The following is a 21,975-nucleotide window of genomic DNA, read 5'->3' on the forward strand; positions in this document are numbered from 1 at the left end:
GAATAAGCCGAGTGCATGCTCCAGCACAGCAGGATGTGTCACGAGAGGCCTCCAGACTCGAGGACAAGCTGTCTCCCTCCTCAAAACCAAATGTTTCCTCCGTGGCACCGATGCTGAGGGTCCCAGCTCAGCCAGAAGTGAAGGCAGGTCCCGCTGCTGCTGCTGCCTGCAGCTCAGTGGTGGTGCCGTGCCCTGCTCAGGGCACCTGTGCCAGAGTTGGGGTGGTTCTGCAGCTGCTTCTGTCCGTCCTCCATCATAATGCTGCTTTATAAAAAGCTCCATGAAGTCACCAGTGCTTAGCCTCCCTCGTAACCGTTTTCATGAAAATGAGCCGGCAGTCGGCCTGACTCTTTGGAGTGAAGGCACTTTAATGAAGCCGGCTCGGGACAGTCAGCAAATCCCCACGGGTGGGCAGGGAGGTGCTCAGGGCAGCCCCATCTCGTCCAGCACGGGGCGAGGAGAAGGATGGGGGCTGGCCCAAACACGAGGACGGGGCTAAGGGCTGGTGCTTTGAACCTGATGGCCCGGTGCCCCGTGCTGAAAGTGCTATCTAATGAAAGGCGAAGAAAATAAATTGCCTCCAAGGGGCTGAATTTCTGCCTTATATTTTTTTGCTTTCCTGGTTGTTTCTTTTGTTCTAGTGTGAGTTATTCAGGTAAAATCCCCGTTTATGTCACCGAGGGAGCATCAATGGGAGGACTTCGGCCGGAAGATGTGACTGTCAGCTCATGAGCTGCTGCATGTTGTAGTGGTGAATCCGCCGCTCTTGGTACAGCATGGTGCGACGCCAAGTGAGTTAGGGATACTGTTTGTGGGGCTGCAGCTCCTCACTGCAACAAAATGTGATTTTATTGATGCAGTGGTTATCTTTGTGTCTAGTGCCACTCCAGAGGCGTGAAACAGGAGCAGCAGCGGCTTGCCTACGGATGGCTAGTGCTGCTGGTAATAGTCCGGAGAGCTTCTCCTGGTGGCTGTTGTGTTAATGACCTTTGTGCTGTGTCAGTGACCTTTCGGGGAGCCTTCTACCACTGGGCACTGCTTCTGCACAGCATTACTGGCCATGACTAGTAAGCACTCTTAATATTTTATGGACTACTGCAGATTGTATTTCAGGATATGAGATGCCATTCCAGCAATGCACGTTAGGAATGCTAAGCATGTTGCAATCTTTCCCCTTCATTTTTCAGCTGGAGGTATTAGTAAACTTTATATAAACGTATTTAAAAAGAGAGAAATTTGCAAGAAAGGCGCTCAAAGACACAGGTTACAGTTTACCAAAGTCCATAACATTGAAATTAGACATCTCATCACCTTGTAGGCTATCCCTTTGAAAGAATACTCTTAATAAAGCCATGCAATTTATTAGGCAGTTACCTAGTCAGCAGCAGGACTAGAGGTACCTGAATTGTATGTTGATGGGAAGATTTAGTTAGTAGGGTATTTCCTGAGTATACTGCATTGAGCTTTGATCTCAGTCTTGACCTTCTTTTATGGCAGTTTTTGTGACCTTGCCCTTCGATGATTCCTTTAGAAGCCTGTCTCTTCTAAATTTCCTTTCCTTTCCTTTCCTTTCCTTTCCTTTCCTTTCCTTTCCTTTCCTTTCCTTTCCTTTCCTTTCCTTTCCTTTCCTTTCCTTTCCTTTCCTTTCCTTTCCTTTCCTTTCCTTTCCTTTCCTTTCCTTTCCTTTCCTTTCCTTTCCTTTCCTTTCCTTTCCTTTCCTTTCCTTTCCTTTCCTTTCCTTTCCTTTCCTTTCCTTTCCTTTCCGAGCTAGTTTGCAAAGGCGGCTGACAGGGAGGTTCACAGCAAGAGGGACTGAGTGTCAGTGCATGACACCACTTAGTAGAAGCTTTACAAATGAACTTGGCATGAATTTGAAAAACCCTTGGAATGGCTGGATGCCATGAGGAAGGCTGATCCTAGCACTATTCTTCTTTTGCACAAGAAAAAAATTAGAAGAACTGTTGTCTCATTCACGCCTTTCTATTTGTAGTTTGTTCACTTTTTGGAAAAAAGCATGACCTTGGTGAAAAAAGATACCGGGGCCTAAGAACTGAATATTTTATTTGTTCCCTCCATTATCCTATGGGGCAGGACTATCAGTGCAAATTTCATGGAACTGGAAAAGGCAGCAGAGGCGATTTCAGAATTGAGGGACTGATCACGATTTTTGCAGCAGTTCAAGAGTGTGTTCAGCTCTGACCCCTCATCCCCAGTGACTTACGGCAGGGAATGCCTTCACATTGTAGCTGTCTCTATCCATCCATCTATCTGCTGCTGGTGAGATGATGTGGAAAGTTGGCAACGCTGTTCAAAGCCACATGAAACTTTCCTGCTGCCAAGCTTTGTTAGAAATAGACTTAATGTGATGACTTAATAACTGATCTGAATGTGGACTGGGATATAAATGAACCTGGACTGGCTCGAAATTGCTTCACCTCAGTTCCATAAGAAACCACAGAAGTGCTTCTAAATTCACTCTAAGTCTGCTGAGTTTGTTAAGAAGCTGGGGGAAGAACACATATATATAGAAACTAAGAGGTGTTTGAAAAGTCCAGGCCAATAAATTGGCAGATTGTGAGAAAACGGGACCATGCCACGACAGCCAGCTGCTTTGTGACTACTGAGTGTGGTAATTCCTGTGTGTGCAGCTGAGGTTGGCCACCGAGAAGAAAGAGATTTCCTCCTTCAGCATTAGTATGATCGGAGCTCGCTTTAGGGAGTGACAGCAGAAAGACCTGTCAATGCTGAGAAACAGTAGGCACCCAAAAGGAGGAGGGATGTAGGGTGGTCGCCATCCTGCTGTGTCTATACAAGCACTTACAGGGGATTGTGAGATTCTTTGCACCTGTCTGGCTTTTCTCTGCCCTGCAATCAGAGCAGACCTGTGGTCTGCCCCTGCGCCTCCTCCCGCTGCAGCTGCTCTCTGGGCGTCTGTGGCTGTAAATTACGGCTCGGTCTGCTTAGCAGGTAACAGCTACAGCTCGCAGAGCAGTTGCTGTAAGCTGATGATTTGCAACAATGGTAATAATGATGAAAAAGGTTGTGAAAGATACAAGAGCTGTGTTATCTTCACTGCCTAACAGCAAGACAGGGGCTTGCCAAAGGGATAAGTGCTGGAGAGCTGGAGACAGGATAAGAACTGAAATTCTGGGAACCAGGCATGGCTTTTCACTGGGATTTACAGCTGATGTTTGTACCTCTCCTAAAAATACAGAAGTTTATTTATCTTATAAATAGAAGTAAGGAGGAAAGATTTGATAGGAACCTCCCCTTCCTTCCCTAGTTCATGCCAATGTAGTTAATTTTCTAAAAACTAGAAATTTTGAGTTGCACATGAAAGAGTTGTATGCTATAGCTAAGTTTATCCCACAAGCTCATGTTAGGAAATACAATCAGAGCTGGTTTTGTCTCCTTGAAGAAATCTTCAGTGTATCTTCTTTCTGCTTAGTGCCTATGAGCAAAACCCTGTTGCTGTCTTGGGAACATTAGCAGGAGGGATAAATTAGGCTGTTGACATCATATTGTTGATTAATGTTTTCTTTTAAGACTCACAAAGAATCTAAGTAAAGAACCGTGGAGGCTGTGACAGATGCTGTCAAGTGAGGACTGCTACCCTTCGTGCAAATGGCCACCTTCAGATGGAGAAAAACAAACCAACCAAGGCTAGTGCTGACCATTAGCTGGGTGGGAATGTCTCGTGGCAATATACTGTCTTTTACATTGTGATTTATGTCTGTAGTGCTTTTGTATTTTATACTATTTTTTTAAGTTTCTACAACTGTTTGGACAGGTAGGTTAAGAAGCATTTATTTATCTGATTTCTCTTTGCTTCATGACATCTCAGCTGAAAAAAGGTTAACACATATTTGGCATCTTGGTCACATTCTTTCCAGGTGTTTGTTTGTTCATTTCTTTTGTTTTTCCCTTTGAGTCCACTCTTGATTCCATGTTTGAAATATCCTTACTGGGCATTAGCAAGGTGACCGTGGGAGATTAAAACAAATGGACAAGGAAAGCAAGTATTCTGTGTGAGAACAGTCCTCGGTATATGGTTTTTGAGGACATACATCCAGAGCAGGCAAACAACATGGTGCATACGTGTTTCCCTGGGACTTCAAATAGTATTTTATCTGAAAAAGTATGGGGTGGTGATTGTGCGTTACCTAGATGTCAGATGGAGAAGGAAGTGAAACGCCTTTGTGGTTGTTTTTTGTTCGGTTGGTTTGTTTTTAGTTTGTGCTAATACTGTTCTACTAAAAATTTGGTCCTATATCCAAAGACCATCAAGCAGTGGGTTAATACTTCTTTGGACTTTATTTTTTGGCTTGGACTATCAGAAAAAAAAGCACTGATTGCAATTTCACTAATGGCAGGGTGGCAGCGGGCAGTAAAAAAAAGCTGTGTCCTGTAGACAGATCGCCTAACCAAACAACTTGACCCATGAGGCAGCATTTCCTTCCGTCTCCAGAAACATCGGGAAGGATGAAATTAGTTTTGGTTTCATACCAATATTCCCTCTCTTCCTGCAAAGTCTTTCTGACTCATGGCAATATGCTAAGCGATTGCTTTCAGTACCGAAAAGCTGGTAGCTTGTGCAGCTACTCATCATGTATTAACCTGTCAGTATCAAAAAATAAACAAGCAAATAAGACACTGTAGATGACTTAACCATGGCATTTTGATTGCCTTGCCTCCAGACATATTATTTGTTATGATCTAATTATTTGTTATGATCTAATATTTTCTATTAATACTTTCAGAAAGATGATCAGTAGCACTAGAGTAAAAGGTGAAGTTCATCTTGTTAGAACACGTATCCTTTCCTAAAAAACAAACAAACAAACAAACAAAACGTACTTCCATAGTACTTCCATTGCAAACATGTTTGCAAATATTTGTCTTGGTTGGATGGATAACCTAACATGAGTAAGAAAATATAACTGTGATATAAATGAGCTTATTTCTTTTATAAGGATATAGGCACTGATTCTAACATTTCTGATCTGAATAAACAGGCTCGAGGGAAGATGCTTTTTCATTTGTTTGTGGGTTGTTGGTTTTTTCCTTGTTTCTTTTTCGTTTTGATTTCCAGTGAGTTAAACAGTCAGTCGTTAATGAACTAGGACACTGTTCACCGTCAGGTACTGACCTGCCTCCGCTGTTCAGGGATCCTCACAAACCAGTGAGTCTGACGCTGTCAGGTTCAGACTCCCGAATGCCCCAGGTCTCTGGGACATCGGGGCGCAGACGTGGTGCTTCAGGCCTGATTGCTGCAGCCGTAGATGGATTTACAGCTTGTGTGCAGCACCCCAGTGCTGACGGTTCCCTGTCCTGGGGCTGGAGGTCTGCCGTGCAAAGACAGCGAGTATTGCTCCTCAGTGTTATGCAGCTTGGCGCTTCCTAGGATTATCCATAGTTTAAACAATTAAGTTCCCCATCAGATGGAAATTTTCCTTCCTTAGCCAAGACACAGTCACTGACAGTGTTTGTGCATTTGCATTTGCACTCGCATTTGTCTAACCAAGCCTTTCAGTTTATTATTTTTTTCCCAACCTACTGCAATATTCCTACACACCAGGCCAAAATTTGTCTGCCCCTGCTGCAGAGGTTGTGGGCAGTGGATCTTTGCGGTTTAACAATCGTGTAGGTAAGCTGTTGTGGATGCTGACTCTGAACCAAATAATGTGCTTCTGGAACAGCCTCTCTTCACACAGCCACCTCTGTCAACAACACATCTGTGCTAATAGATGTTCTTAGTCATTTCAAAACAATTACAAGAAAGAGATGTTTGTGCACATGTTTCTGTGGTATAGAAGATTGGATTTTATTTTTTTTAAGAGAAACACGTTGTTACATTCCTCAAATTTCATATCATCTGCAAATTTTGTACCTGCACCTGGAGCTAATGCAAAGAAAGCTTAGTTGAGCCGTTAGAAATGCACAGCTTCTACTTAACTTGTGTAAGCTTTTCTTTCTTTGAATACAGCTGAAATTCTTGTGATGTGGCTTTTGCATATTTCTAAGATTATGTGCCACTTTTACAGCATGATAATTAGTAGAAAGAAAAATAAGTCAAATATTGAGAAATAAGGATGTTTAGCCTCAGGAGACTGCCTTTTCATTTGCTTGTACACTTAAAACCATAACTCAGTTCCTAGGCTGCAAGAGTTACAGAAATTGCAGAGGTGCATGGCACGTGTTCAAAGGGCAGATATTTCTTTGCTCAGTCGAAGTTATACTGCCAAATTAAGTGACATGCAGATTCAGTACTGAGATCCTGAAAATGCCTTGCTCAGATGCTTCTAATATTGCAGCAAGTCAAAACCACTGGGATATCAAGTGGGAGACAGCCCCAGTACAAGATTTTTTCCCCCAACTTTCCTGTGCAAAATACGGTAGGCAGAAAGGAAAGGTGAAAATAATGAAAAGTAAGCTAATAATGATAGTCCAAGAATAATGACAATGGCACAAGGAGGTATGAAAATATGTCCTTTTACAATGATACAATGCTTGTTAAGCCCGGGTGGTCCACTGACTACCTCAGGATGTTAAATATAGCGCCACTGATGTCAGTAAGTTTATCCACACAAAGGGCAAGACACAGAGAAGCCAATGTAATCTGGCACAACAGATTTCCCGTGTAATTTTCAGTTAAACAGATGCAAGGATGAACAGAAAGTCTTTTGAATCTAAAAGTCTTTGCCTTCAAGAAGTAATTGCCAGCTTACAGTGATCTAGGTTTTATGACACGGAATCCAGCCTCGGCTAATTAAAATTCTTCTGAACTCTAGTGTGGAATCTGCAGAGAGATGTGCTATAAAAGAAATACAAGGGAATGAACGATCAAGCTGAGAAAGAAGTGTCACTGACTGGGGGGTGGTTGTAGAAAACTAGAATTTCTGTAACAGTTGTGTCCTCTTGGGTGGTGTGTATGGGGGTTACAGCGTGGTTGCCCTTTAGTCCTTAGTTATTAATCCTCCCTATTTTGCCCTCTGTATCAGGATCCTGGATTACGTTAACATATTTTTCATAGTTGAAAGACTGTCTCCCAAAAGGAACACAGTTTTTGTATGTGAATGCTGTGTGGCTTAGGGAAGTGAGTGTATGTAGGCTGTTATTTCATAGTTGTTGTGTTCTGTACCCGCTAGCTAAATCAACAGCAGGTTGCACGTTATTTCTTTCCTTTCTCCCTGCCCCAGGTGGTTACTGTTTGGTAAGCAGGACGGATTGAACTTAATATTTAAAAGTGCTAAGCAGAAGAAAATATTTTCAGCTTTAAAATCTTGGACCATTTAAACGCGAAACAACATTTTCCTCTGCCTTAGTCATCTTGTACCACTCTGTCTTTTTAGTTCAAAACTGCTGTGCACGTGCATATTTATTTGCTGTAGATAAAACAATCTGGCCTGGTGTGCTACCCGTATGCGACCTGCCAGGCTGTCACCTATCAGCAGAACTCATTGTCTGGATATACTCATTCCATGGAAAGTCAGGCCAGTATTCTCAGAATACTCCAGCAAGCAGTGGCTTGAAATCTGAGTCACAGACATAAATTTTCACTGTCAGGGGAAGCAATGAAGAAAAAATAATTTAATATTAACCATTATTATTCCATTTACCTCATGCATGTTCCACTTTGGCATGCAATACTTGCTGATATTCTGATAAGAATACATATCATTAGAATGCATTTTAACAGTCCTGAGAAGTGAGTGATATATGTAACAATGAGCAGAGTAGTTAATTTCCAGTGCATGTGTTTATGCATTGTATGTAAATATAGAATAACAACTTATCTCTATATAGACGTGTGTAAATATCCAAATATTTGTGAGTTCATAGAATCATAGAGCAGAATGGCAAATGTATGAATTGAAATGGCAAATGTATGAATTGAAATATTTGTGGGCAGCCCTGGATGACCTAATAGTACTCTCTTTTTCCCTCTTCATGTTCTGATGTATGTTGGAGCATACCTCTTTTGGTCTGTCCAATTTTTGGTTTCAGTAGTAACAGTCTGACTTCCTAAACCCTTACAGTAATTTTGCTTGGTTTTTCCATGCTTCATTTCCAGCCCTGAACTGTCTGCTGCTAAATATCTGCCATGTCTCACACCCAAACCAGCTGTATTTCAGCACGAGAAAAAGTGGTACTTGCATCTTTCATGTGATTTTGGCCTCATTTATTGTCTTCCTAAATAAGATATATTGAAATGCACTGCAACAGCATCTGACTGTGGTGCTCTAGGAACTTGGGAGTTACAGAGAGTATCAAGAAGGGAGAGGCTGTTTGCAGGAACTTCCAAGAGAACTGTACAGAAAATTGCATCCTGCATTAAAATGCTTTCTAATTTTGTCAGAATAACCATCAGGACAGAGGGATACTTGCTTCTGATGATCTAGCAAATGTCATTTAAATCAGGTGATTGGAGTGAGGTATAATAATATCTAATACTGTAGCAGTGACTATGGGGAATGTCATTTACAGGGAGAGCAACAACTGTTGAGTGTGAAAAAGGAGCCTTGAATCCAGGCTTGCCGAAGAGAACCAAGAAGACGGATGGAGTCACTGGCTGTAGCACTAATTTTTAGATCAACAGAGATTTGAGATGGAAACAACAAGAATTAAATGTTAAATAATCATAATAAAAAATAATAATTGGCCTTTCACTGCAAAAAAGTTTGTCATTACTTGCGTAGAAGTTATATTATGTATCTAATCAATTGAAAAGCAGTAGTTTGGAGAAAAATGACTCTGACAGTTATTTCTGGAATGCACACGTACAGGCACTGACTGGATAAGAGATCAGCATATAAGGCTGACACTGCTCTAATGAAACTCCATCAACATACTATATTAATTTCTGGACATCTTCGAGAGATATTAGGAAACTGAAGGACTTCTATATAAACAGGAATAATATTAAAAGGAGGAAGGATTACCTACTAAAGCAAATGTTGAATAATTAAAAGGATATAGCTTGCCTAAAGGAGAAACGGAATGATCTACAGCTCTATGTAAGATATAAAATCCTTGGCAGTAGTAAATGAGATATGATATTTCATCTGGATATAAATATTAACCTCTGGAAAGAGTTAAGGAACATGAGGGTGTCTCTTAAGGGCTCCTGACAATCACATATTGAATTATGTGATCTATTATATGAAAAGAGAAGATCACAGCTGGTATTGGCTTTTAAATGCACCTTCTTGAAGAGCTAAAGCAATCCTATGATGCAGATGGACTAGATGACCTAAGAGGTTTCTTCTGTTATCCTCACCATGATTCTGCACCATTCATCATATAAGTTCTGATCTTCCAAAATACTGCATTAGAATTGCTTCCTTGACGCTCATTCATCGAATCACAGAATGGTTTGGGCTGGAAGGGACCTTAAAGCCCATCTAATTCCACCCCCCTGCCATGGGCAGGGACCCCTCCCAGCAGCCCAGGCTGCCCAAAGCCCCATCCAGCCTGGCCTCGGGCACCGCCAGGGATGGGGCACCCACAGCTTCTCTGGGCAGCCTGTGCCAGTGCCTCACCACCCTCTGAGTGAAGAATTTCTTCCCAATATCTAATCTAATTCTAGTCTTTTTTAGTTTAAAACCATTACCCCCTGACAGGAGTCCCCCTCCTGCTAGGCCTCAGTCGATCTATTTATCAGGTATCCTTGGTCTTTCTCCACCAGACATACTGGCTGTTAATCGGGTGTTTGTTTATGCACTCTTCTGCATGGTTTCAGTTTTTCCTGAATCCACGTGTTCAACTGTGTAAGATTTCATAAGAAATGATATAACTATTGATGAAGAACTTTAGGTATACTTAAAGGGTGAAATTAAAAATAGACATATTAAAATTTAGTTTGAAGTCCAGACTCCTCTCTCTTTTCTCTGATGACTGGAGATTCTGGAATGTGGATAGTTTTGATTCAGGTACAATAAAGGATGTAAATCAGCCCTGTCAATTCAAACTCATTATCAATTCTGAAAGACTAAAAAGAATATGTTTTATTTTCTGTTCAAATGCTCCCTGGAATTTGCCTTGGGATACGTTTCAGCAGAGACCTAATGAAGTTCAGTTGAGCTGTGGTATCTTTCGGGGTTCCTCGGGAGCACAGAAGTGCCCAGCTCCCTTTTCCATCATGTTGCTGAGAACAGGTGGCCTCCTGGGGGGTCACCAAGTATATTTAGGGCTGAAATTGGAGCGGGCTGGAGCCAGATTGGCTGTGCTGGCCACATGCGTAATTAGGAGCTGATGCACCAGGCTTGCTCTCGCTCAGCACTGCTCAGGAGGGAAGACTGGAGAGGCTTTGCTCCTAAGGATATTTACTAGATGTTGCTGGTAAGGACATCTAATCACATTTGGCTTTTTTTTCCTTAGATTAGGATCTAAAGCTCTTTCCTGATTCTGTAGTTTTTGAGAGTAGCAGTTGTGCCTTGCCCATGGGGGTCAGATTTTCTGTCTGGCCGAATAACTGACTGGTTGGAAACTGCAGTGAGAGGAAAGGGCCCGGAACTGTGTTTTGGAAGTGCAACTGAAGGTTATAATCGTGACAACTTGTACAGAGAGGTTCCTTGTGTGCAAGTCCCTACTGCTCTTGCACAGTTGTTCATAAACTTTTGCCTACTTTATCATAGGATGTGCCAATTTTTGACTGAGTTATTCTTCATTTATTTTATTAGGTAATATTCTGTTTTAACTTTTTTAAATTTTTCTCAACATATTGGGACTAAAAAGGGACAGTATCCTATGTTCCTATATTTAACCTGCATTACTAGACTTCACTTGCCTCAGAAGGAATTGCAGTTTAGCCAGCTAAACAAAACCACCCTGTCATTTGGTAGTATTAGCTTACACGGCAAATATCTTTGGACTCAGGAACAGCTGTTGCAAAGCCTCATCCCCTACCGACATTAGAAACAGGGCTATATTCCCCGGTGGAAAATTGTAACTGTGCCTCACAGCAAAATCAGTTAATTAATTCATTTAGAGATTTTGACAGTAATCCGTACTTTGTAATTCAGCCAATTCAGTGGATTTTTCATCTTTTCCAGGTCTGAAGAAATATAGAGAAAAAAGCCACAGGAGGTAAAAAAAAAAAAAAAAAAAAAAAAAAATAGCATATGCATAGGCTAATGCTGGGAAAAGCAAAATTGCCTCATTAACATAAGGTCACTTAAAAATTATTTACAATCTTTTTCTACATTATATTTCTATTTGTGAATGAATATAGTAGAATATGCAGATAAAGCTCCCATTTATACAAGAGTTTTAACAATGCAACAAAATTGTACAGAATCGTCTCAAAGAAAAGAAAAATCCTCATATGATTGCTGTAATGGAAGAAGTCAAATCATATTTCAAGAAATCTCTTCCTCTATTTTTTTTTTAACTTTTCATTGAATTCTAGTATTGGTGTTACAACTATTAAAGTATTTGTCCAAAATTGTAACTGATACTGGTACTGATACTTACGTGGTGCTTGAAACTTAATCCAAAGTTTTCCCATAATAATCTGAAACAATGTAATGGCAGATCCCAACTTTAGTTCTTTCTGTTGTTCAAGTTATTCCATTGATTAGCCAATAACAGTGTAATAATTTTGCTAGTTACTGTGACCCATACACTTTATGAACTTGACAGATAGCTTTTCACTGTCGGCTGTGGGCTAATACCGTATATTTATGCTTTCATCAACTGCGTGACCAGTGAGTGGGGGAAAGACAGAAGAATACCCTCAAAATGGAGGAGGAAGAATATGAGGAAGTTGTGGAGGTAAGAAGAAAACCTGAGGGCTGGATTAAATTTTTTCTGCCTTGTGAATGAATATATTAACTACTTTAACAAGACACTGCTCATGAACATAGATGGTTAGTTCTGTTTGCTCTCTGAAGATTAGGGTTTGATTAGATATCTGCTAAATGGTTTGATCAGTAAAAAACAACAACAACAGCATAAAGTTGCTCTGAGTGGAGCAAAATCTCTCTGGTTCCTGTCATAGTTTCTGCGTTTAAAAAAGGATTGTAACCATTCCACACCCCCATCACGAGGTTTTGTGGTTACGCTTCTGCATAATTATAGATGCAGGGGGCCATCTCCTTTTCCCCCTGGCTTGCCCTCTGTCATCCAATCCATGCTAGAGAGGATGACTTTGGAAGCCACTGTCTAGCCTGGCTTCTGTCTGTCTGCCCACTGCAATGCAAAGATACAGCATTTTTTTCCCTCCAACGTACTATTGACCAGTAGTGCATTTAGTCTTAGAGGCTGCAGAGATGGAGCTAGACCTAAACCTGCAGATGTCTGTGGAGTTGCATCAGGGATTCATTTGCTGATTGGGCATTTAAACTGACAGCTATACACATAAGTATTTAGTCTTAATGATGGGATTGAAGGAATCCCAAGGAACTAGAGAAACTATAGTTTACTGTTATAAGCAAATGCTGTGGGAATAGTGAGTTTGCTATTAAAAGAGTATGCAAGGTTAGGAAAGGTCTTACTTGTTACTTTTTTACTATTCTGAAATGAAAATTTGTGTCATTAAATGCGTAAGTGATTCTAACAAACTGCTCAGCACTTTGAGGAAGAAAATAAAAACAAAATATATTGCAGACACACGCCCCACAACTCTTATTTCCACACAAAATTCAATGGGTTGCTGATTTCAGGCAGTATAACAGTATTTACAGTTACAGTATAACAGCCAATTTCAAAACATTTAAATAATGACTTAAGTCATACAGTTTGCCAGTCGAGTTAGTTAAACATGTGTTGGGAAATAAGACCATTTTAACACACACGTTATACAACCTAGTCAAAAAGACACCAGTTCTTCATTGTTTTATATTATGAGGTTATTATGACTTTATGCTTCCTGAGCATTACGTGTGCTCTGTAACAAATGTATTTTTATTTGTTGTCAAAGTTTGTTTGTCGATGCTGGACTTATTATATGCCAGGCTTTATGTCTACACAGATCTCTTTAATCATTTATTTATTTATTTATTTATTTTAATTTTCGATTACTGCCTTCCTGTGAACACATTCCTAGGACAGACCAGGGCAGTGCTGCTGTAGTAGCTTCCCCCAAGATATTCAAAGGGAGAAGTTAAACAGGAATAATAACATCTGGTATATTTTAAAGCTAATTAATCCTTTCCAGATATTTTTTTCAAACTATATGCATCCTTTATTTTTAACCTATATGAATTCTATCAGAGATTTGTCTTCAGAAAGGGTAGAATATTATTGCTGAATAATGAGTGGCTGAGACAATGCTGAGGATTTTAAGATACTACATTTTCCTTCTCTGGATTTCTTAGTCTGCACTGGACACTGTAGCCACTTGTGATGTACAAAAACTGAGAAATGATGCAAACCTTTTAGTGTTGAATAACTGAAGGACTTGGGGAAGGTGGTTCAAGCACCTTACAGGGTCAGTGAGCAGAAATTGCCTGAAAACAGAACAAAGAGATGGACTGCAAAGTATCAGCCAGCTACGTGAACCTAGCCTGAAGAACAACTTTGTGAAAAGGGCTTAAATTTTAATCAGATTTTTAATGGATTGATTCAAAGAGCTGCAGTTCCTGCAGTTTTTGGCATGTGAACTTGAGCAAACGATTGTTGAGGAGCTTTTCAAAGGTAACATTTTAAGTTTTTACCTTTACTGGAAGCCAGCGGCAAGTTAAATACCTTTTGAATAAAACTTCTGCTCCCTCGCACAGCAACACCTTTACGTGGTTTCTCTGTTAAGCCGGGTAGCGGAGCGGAGGAGGCCGGCCGGCCGGCCGTCGGCCCTCAGCACCGCCGCCATTTGCCGCAGGGCGGCGCGGCGCCATGGCGGGCAGCCGGGCAGGCGCCATCGCGCGGCCGCCATTTGCCGGCAGGGGGGCCGCAGGCCCTCCGTTTGCACTGAGGCGCTGCCTGCCACAGTGCCCGGAACCTGCTCCTGGCGCCTTCGGCCCCGGGGGAAAGGCAGGCTGCCGGTGGGGGAGTGACGCCGAGGGCAGGGTTGTAAACGTCTTCGTCTTTCTTGGGGGTTCGGTGCTCCGGCAGGTCACGGAGGTGCACTGCAGGTTGCTGAAGGAAGGTGTGAGCAGGGCTTGCGCAGTCAGGGAAGAGAAGAAGAGTTGACAGTGCCTTCATGAAAAACGAGAGTCTGAGGCGCACATGGCGGGGAAGGAGTGCCAGCTGGAAACCCTGGTTAAACAGGTGATGGAGGCTGGCTGTCAGGATGGGGAAGGCTGGAAGGTTGTGGTTCCTGGTAAAAGGAGGAAGGGTCTTGCTTCACCTGCAGATCTGCAGCTTCAGAGTGCATGTAGCACTCTGGGCACTTCATTAGGCAGCTGGAGAAATCCTCACAGGTACAGCCCTTGTGTTCATGGATGGCCTTAATCATCCCAGTGTCTGCTGTAAGGGCACTATGGCTGTGCGCAAGCAGTCTAGGAGATTTCTGGAATGCGTTGAAGATAAATTGCTTGGTGCAGGTGTTCAATTGACATGCTACCCAAACAAGAAAGAACTGTTGGAAGATGCAAATGTCAAGGGCAGCCTTGGCTGCAGGGACCACAAGGTTGTGGAGTTGATGATTTTGAGCAAAATGAGCAAGATAAACAGAATTACAGTCCCGGATTTCAGAAAGACAGCTCTGGGCCTGTTCCGGGACTTGCTTGGGAAGATCCCATGAGAAACAGTCCAAGAGAGCTGGGTGATCCTCAAGAACAATTTCCTCAGAGCAAAAGAATTGTTCAATCTAATATGAAGAAGTCAAGTGCGGCAGAAGGCTGGCATGGATGAACAGGGAGCTCCTGACTGAGCTCAAACACGCAGAAGGTATACAGGAAGGCATACAAAAGGTATATGCCAGGAGCTGTGCACTTGGGAGGAATACTTAGATGTAACACATTATAAACTCCATTCCTATATGCATGGGTAAAGTTCAGCTGGAGCTGAAACCAATAAGGGAAGTGCAGAGCAGCAAGAAAGTGTCATCAGTAGCAGCAAGAGGAAAGCAGAGAGAGTGTGGGACTGTAGTTCAGTGGGCAGGGACCTAGTTACAAGCAACAGGCAATACTGAGGTTCTCAAAGATTTTTTTTTTTTGCCTCAGTTTTTGCCTTCTACTCTGGTCTTCCGTGAGACATGGAGGTGAAGTAGTATCCACAGCAGAGGAAAACATAGTTAGGGATGCCTTGCCTCGCTGTGATGGACATTGGTTCCATGGAACCAGAGGGGATAACTCCAGGTATGCAGGTGGAGCTGGCTGATGGCACTGCAGGGCTACACTCTATCATCTTCAGAAGTTCATAGTGCTGTGGGGATGTTCCTGATGACTGGAAAAAAGACATTATACACATTTTCAAGAAAGGCAAGAAAGAGGATCCAGGGAACAACAGGCCTAATCAATTTCAGTCAGCAAGGGTCAGCTTCAGTCTGTACAGGTGGTGAGGCACTGGAACAGGCCGCCCAGAGAAGCTGTGGATGCCCTGTCCCTGGAGGTGTTCAAGACCAGGCTGGATGGGGCCTTGGCCAACCTGACCTGGTAGGTGGCATCCCTGTCCATGGCAGGGGGTTGGAGTTAAATGATCTTTAATGTCCCTTCCAACCCGAGCCAATCTATGATTCTATGGTCGTCTTCTTTCTTGCAGGTAAAATTAGATAATGATCTATTTTAATGGCTTAGGAGGAATATTAATTCAGGAACATAGGGAAAAAATCTGATTGTTAATGCAAAAAAATAAAAGATCTTCGTTATTATCAAGGATAGGTATCTATGAACTACAGCTGTGTTTCTCCATAAGTGTGTTTTTAAAACAGTTCTTTTAAGAGAAGCTACAGATTGTTATTCTGTATGATCTGGCCTAACAATGATTTTTTTTTTCTCCTTTGTTTACTAGTACTACATTGAGGAGACAATTATTGAAGAGGGTGAACCACATGAGGTAAAAATTCCTGTGAAACTGCATGTGATGTATATATGCATGTAATTAATATATAAAGCTGAACTAGTGACCTTTTACATTCTGAGGATTAATTTTTGATAGCAAGCAGACAACTATCAGTGAACAGTTCCTTCTTAAATACTTTATTTCCTCTCCAAGACCCTGTTGTGTACTGACCAAGAGGACTTCTAGCTTGTGCAGGGTATCTGTCCTATCTGTTTTCTGGACTGCAGTTGGGATGTGTGCAATTGCCACTTGCCACTGTTGGTTTTCATCAGACGGAACTGTGGATGTGTCGGTCAGGAAAGGGCTATGCTTGTTTTTGTTTTGCACTGTGTCTTCTGCCCAGCAGCTAGGTTTGCACAAGAGCTGACAAAATGAAGCACAGGTTATGTTATTAACAAGAAAAACAGGCTTTAAAAGATTTCTTAGGTAACTAGTGTTAAAGATGAACAGAATTATTGAGGATGTGACTAGATATGTATATATGAGCAATAGGGACATGCTTGCATTATATGTAACATTTTTAGGAAAATAAATACATAAAGATTTTGCCTGAAACCGGTTTGCGTGTATTAATTCTTTTCCCTTTACTTGTGTAATCTAACTATAGTCATTTGCAGATTTTTTTCATGTTACTGGTAAGAAATATTTGAGTTAACAAGGAGTTATTGCCATAATTTGAAATTATATTTTTAATACCGACATAATAAATTATTTGGTATGCTACCATGAAATATTCCTTATGGCATAGACTTACGCTGAAACAAAAGCTTAGTGGTTCACTTTATGTGTTTCCTGCAAAACAAAGGATCCATTCCCAAAGTCTTCCTATAGTTTTAATTTAACAAAATATAATTCAGTGAATACTGTTTGAGCAAATAGACTAGGACTATACTTTTGAAGAATATCGTATTATTTTTAAGATGAAGTCAGCCATTGATTTCATCAGGTGTTTTAAAATCTGTAGCCAGGCTGGATTTAAAGGGAGCAATAGCATGATTATTTTTGTGTCTGATGTGTATCAGTTTTTGAAAACAGTATTGTGGAATGGTGAATTACATGTGAGTATGAATATTTTCCCAATAGGAAAAGTGTCACTGTTTTTCCACTTTGTAAGTGGTGTCTGAATAGCAACTGGGCATCCTTGTATATGCAGAGGAGGTGAAAAATTATAATAAAATTAAAATATAATTAAAATATGATAAATATAATAATATAAAAAAATATAATTACAAAGCAAGTATTTTTTTTCTTTATTCCCAGGTGGTCACTGAGATCACTACCACAGACTTCACAGGTCCTAAAACCATCACCTATACTGTTGAGCATGAAAAACCTTCCATTGAGGATGCAGCACCTCCAGTCAGAAAGAAGATAATACGGACAAAAGTGGACACATCTAAGTTTTTGACACCGTATCTGCAACACAGTAATAAAATGAAGGACCTGTTCAGTGAGGTAAATTGTCCCATGTCTTTTATTTGTTTAAGAACACCAATTTTAAAAACGTTTAATAGGTATTGTTGCAAACCTTCATGCTACTATTTTGGCTACTTCTGTATTTCATTTCATGATGTGTATTAGTGCTATTTGCCTGAAGTAGGAAGTTTCCTTCTTTCAATTAACCCATGCCTAGTCCATTTCCTGCTTAGGTGCATTAAGTAATCATTAAGCACAAAAAGTAGCTTGAGGCAGATGTCTGAATATCTTCATAGATGTCAGTTAATAGGACTCCTGCACTATCTGACTTGGATACTCAAGTAAAGATACAGGAGCCAATGCCTATTGGGATGCAAAGCTTAATATTTTTATAGTAGTATATTTCTCTATCCCTCTATGCATTGAATAAAAATTTTTGTATGTTGGAACAAGTACTCACCTAAATTCCTGGCATGGGAAACCAATGTCCAGTAGACCAATAATGTACTGTGTTTTAAAGGGTGCACTGCACATATGTAAGATGGTGTCAGGTCCTTTTTCCTAAACTTTTATGTATGTTACTCACCAGTGTTCACTGTTACGTGAGATCACAGGTCTAGGAATGCTAGACTCACGCAAAAATTCTCTTTATCTTTGGTTACTGAAACAAGTAACTGTATATTTATTAATACCAAACTCCTAAGGAGAATAAACTCAATTAGAAGTGATCTAAAACAAGCTAAAGATAGAAATGGATATTTTCCATTGTGTTAGATGGAAGAAAGTTGGCTGGTTAAAATAAGCATAACCCTGCAAGTGTAATTGAGTAATGCCAGTTCATGTGAGTCAATGATCTGTCCAAAATTCCTACACTAACCAGATGAATACATCAATAATTGTTGTTTACATTTCTGCCAGAGTTTTAAGACATGTCTTAATTACATTTGTAGTTATTTTCTTTCAGAACAAATATAAAGAAAAATTTAGAAAAGAAAAAGGAAAGCCATATGCTTCCACAATTGATACCCCAGAAATTCGGAGAATCAAGAAAGTGCAAGACCAGCTCAGTGAGGTAGGTATCAAATGTCATAAGAAAAAATAATGTTGACTGGCAAAGAAGCCAACTGAATCATGATTTTAAATGTTAGATAAGGGGTGATAATTTTTTGATGATATGGTGATGAGGCAACCTGAATGTTTAGCAGAAACTTCATCAAGATTACAAGAGCAAGGAATACAGAGTACATGACAATCTGAGTTCTGTGATGTAGATTGGAGTTTAGGCCTTTCAGCAAGGGAGATGTGATCATTCCTGGCCAGCTGAATAATAGTCTTATTTCATTGTGGCAAAAGAGGTTTGAAAAATTCTGATCAGAAGTTACAGACAAGGAGATGATGGTGATGCCTATATTGTTGAATTAGAAGATACAATACATTATGTCCTGCAATCATCGTGGATGATATGCCTGACAAATTTTTGTTGAGGTTAAGTTGAGTGCTGGGTGAATAGCCATAGAATTTTACTTCTAAAATGTTTAAACATCTTTGTTTTCATAAAACAATGGAAAGTCAGTTTGTAAAAACTGGAAAAAATGATACTAAAATTCTCCAAGTGTTACAAAGTGAACTTCTGTACATCTCATAATTTAATTTGGGTTTTCCAAGGTTTTTTGCCCCTTCTTTGTCCCCTCTGTGTGAATCTTAGTGATTTGCTTTTGCAAGCTTAGCCCAGGCACAATAACCCCACTGATACAGTGCTTAAAGTTCTGGAAGCTAGCTCCTCCTCTCTTTTTTAAGCAATTTCAGTCTCCCTTTCAGCAATACACCTCACAGTTTGGGAAACTGAAATCTGCCTACCAAAGCATCTTAATTCTTTGTACAGTAAATAGGGAGAGTTAGGTCCCTAAGAATGGCAATCCCTAAAGCTTAGAGAGGAGACAGCTAATCTAACCGGTGTTCAGGAGATGAGCATCCACTAAATTCTACTCCACGCCTGATTTAGGATATATTGAGGAATGTAATACAGCAGTCCACGCACTAATGCTGACTGACTGAGCCTGCTGTCAAGCTGGGAGTGGTATAACTGCATTAGGATCATTTTGTGCCCAAGATTGCCATGGTGGTGTGGCTATATTGCTTTTGGAACTACAGCTAGTGTATGGTCCATGCTAATGGACTGTGAAATTAAGACATAGTGTGTAGCATGGGGATCTCTCCATCTCGTTATGCAGGATGGAAGTACTCTTGGAAAGAGCTCTGTTTACAGCATTACAGAAGGGCACTATGTCTAGCTTGGGTTCACAGCTCTCGATAGACTCTCAGAGCTGCTTTTCTTTCTTGGTTAATTCACAAAATAAATTTGTTTCCATAGGTTTTATTTCTCAGCAACAGCTGAGAAATCATATACCTAAATGCTTTACTGAATTCAGATTTGGGCTGTTTATTAAGTGTCAAAATTTTGATAATCTGCTTTTTATAAAAAAAAAATAAAAATGTCAGTTCTTGCTGTAAATATAAATGTGATTTGGTGTGATCTAGGTTAAATACCGCATGGCTGGTGAAGTTGCTAGAACTATTTGCCACGTCGATGAAAAGGCCAAGGATATAGAACATGCAAAGAAAGTATCGCAGCAAGTGAGCAAGGTGAGTGAGTTGTAACTTCCTGGGAGGGTTGTGAACATTAATGGATCATGGAGTTACTGATAGAAGTAAGGTTTTGAGCTCAGGGTGCTGAAATAATATCTATAAAAGAGTTTATAAGCACTGGAAGAGAGACCAGAGAAATTGATCGAAGCAAGTATAAATACTTCAAATGTTCTCAACTGATGTCTTTAAATGTGACTGTTTTGAGACTTTTACCTTGCAAAAATCTTTAGAGCAGGCTAACAACAAATTAACAACGGTAAATATTTTTCTAATATTAGAGTAACCAACCTGCTGATCTTTCCGTGCAGGTGTTATATAAACAGAACTGGGAGGAGAACAAGGACAAGTACTTACTTCCTCCTGATGCCCCAGAGCTTGTGAATGCAATAAAAAATACAGCAATGTTCAGTAAGGTAAGAAAAATCACAGGTTTATGCAGCTGAAGTTTAAGAAGCATTCCAAATCAGATATTAATTCTTTCTGTATTCTGACATTTTTGTTTTTAAGAAACTGTATACAGAAGACTGGGAAGGAGACAAAACATTATTCTATCCATACAATGACAGCCCAGAACTTAGAAGGGTGGCACAAGCTCAGAAGACTCTGAGTGATGTAAGTATTAAAGCCTGATAGACAAGTGGATCACTGCAGCAGTGTAACTTGGTAGGCTTCTTGGTGGACTTTTAACAGAACAGAAGATAAAAATGCATAGATATGCACTAATAATTAGCTCTGACAGTAGTGCTAGTTCAGTAGAGAAGTATGTATTCAATTCACAATTTAATGTTGGATTATGAGTGAAATAATTGAAGATCTGAGATAATCGGTAAGAAGACCTCTGTCTCTCAAAATGTGTTGAGAAACTCTAGGTTGGCTGTAAGCCCATTTCACTGGGCTTTGTGATGGATACAAATCTGTATCTCTAAAACAGCAATAAGAAAACTCAGGAGTTCCTGAGGCAAACTCAGGATCCTATTTGCTGATACTCCTGCTGATACAGACATGTAACTGTTCAACTAAATTTCAGGTTTCACATAAAGACTTCCACAAATTTTGCAGACGTCTTGTTTATCATGAGAAATAGAGTAGTATACTTGAAAACTTTCCTAGGGAACTGTTTCTTTTTTAATGTCTTTTATCAAGAAAATTTTTCCTTGTTATTTTCCTCCAGAATACATTGTTTGAAAGATTTTATGCTGCAGTAACTGTGGACAGACTGACATTAGTTAATGGTGGTGTTAGCAGAATTAAGAGTAAATACTCTGTTGTGTAGAGTGGGTAGTTACTGTAAACAATTACCTCTTTCATATCTTCAGATTGTCTACAAAAAAGGGCACGACGAACGAAAATCTAAATATACTTCTCTGCCAGATCCACCTGATGTGGAACAAGCCAAGAAAGTGACGAGGCAGCTGAGTGATGTGAGTAGAATGCAGAATTCTTTTGTGGAAATCTCCCTTTGGAGTTAGAGAGGCAAAAAGGTACTTAAAGAAAGGGAGAACAAAAGAAAAGATGAGAGCTCATAGGAAGATCTTGTTGATTTTTAGTGGTGAAAGTCAGTTTTTACCTTTTCTTTCTTCCTCAGATGTCTCAGAGAAAATCCTGTCTAGTCTCAGATGAAAGGCAAAGCTTCATTCTTGTCAGCAAATTTAGGTTTCACAAAACATTTGCTTCTATCATACACATTGCTTCCCATTCTTCCTATTTTTTTTCTCTCTTACTTTGCACTTTAAATGTTTACAGGAGAAAGCAGAAAAAAAATCCATTTTACTGTTCTCTTATAAGTAAACAGTGAAATGTAAGTATATATCTGTTTTCTAAACGAGTTGCTTGCTTGCAAGAAGTGATCTCACTTTGCTGATAAATTGGATATCTGATCTTTGAAGATGCCTAGGTCAGTAATGGAGAAAACATTCCAAATGTTCATTTCACAGTCAAATCATTGTACTCACACATATCTCATGCATTCTT

At 40.2% G+C, this 21,975-nt stretch overlaps 1 protein-coding gene across 1 annotated transcript in view; it reads left to right on the forward strand.

Annotated features, from left to right (window-relative positions):
* Positions 1–10,203: 10,203 nt before the first annotated feature.
* The window catches only part of NEB (nebulin), a 124,469-nt gene continuing 112,697 nt past the window's right edge, over positions 10,204–21,975 (forward strand). Inside the window, exons 1-10 of the mRNA XM_083840921.1 lie at positions 10,204–10,341; positions 11,055–11,088; positions 11,710–11,775; positions 15,892–15,936; positions 17,203–17,397; positions 18,323–18,430; positions 19,897–20,001; positions 20,313–20,417; positions 20,512–20,616; positions 21,321–21,425. Of these exons, the coding sequence (XP_083697047.1) occupies positions 11,743–11,775; positions 15,892–15,936; positions 17,203–17,397; positions 18,323–18,430; positions 19,897–20,001; positions 20,313–20,417; positions 20,512–20,616; positions 21,321–21,425 (801 nt within the window). The 5' untranslated portion in view covers positions 10,204–10,341; positions 11,055–11,088; positions 11,710–11,742. The remainder of the gene's footprint in view (positions 10,342–11,054; positions 11,089–11,709; positions 11,776–15,891; positions 15,937–17,202; positions 17,398–18,322; positions 18,431–19,896; positions 20,002–20,312; positions 20,418–20,511; positions 20,617–21,320; positions 21,426–21,975) is intronic.

Source organism: Anser anser (assembly GCF_964211835.1).
Source record: "Anser anser genome assembly, chromosome: 6".
NCBI classification, from domain to species: Eukaryota; Metazoa; Chordata; class Aves; order Anseriformes; family Anatidae; genus Anser; species Anser anser.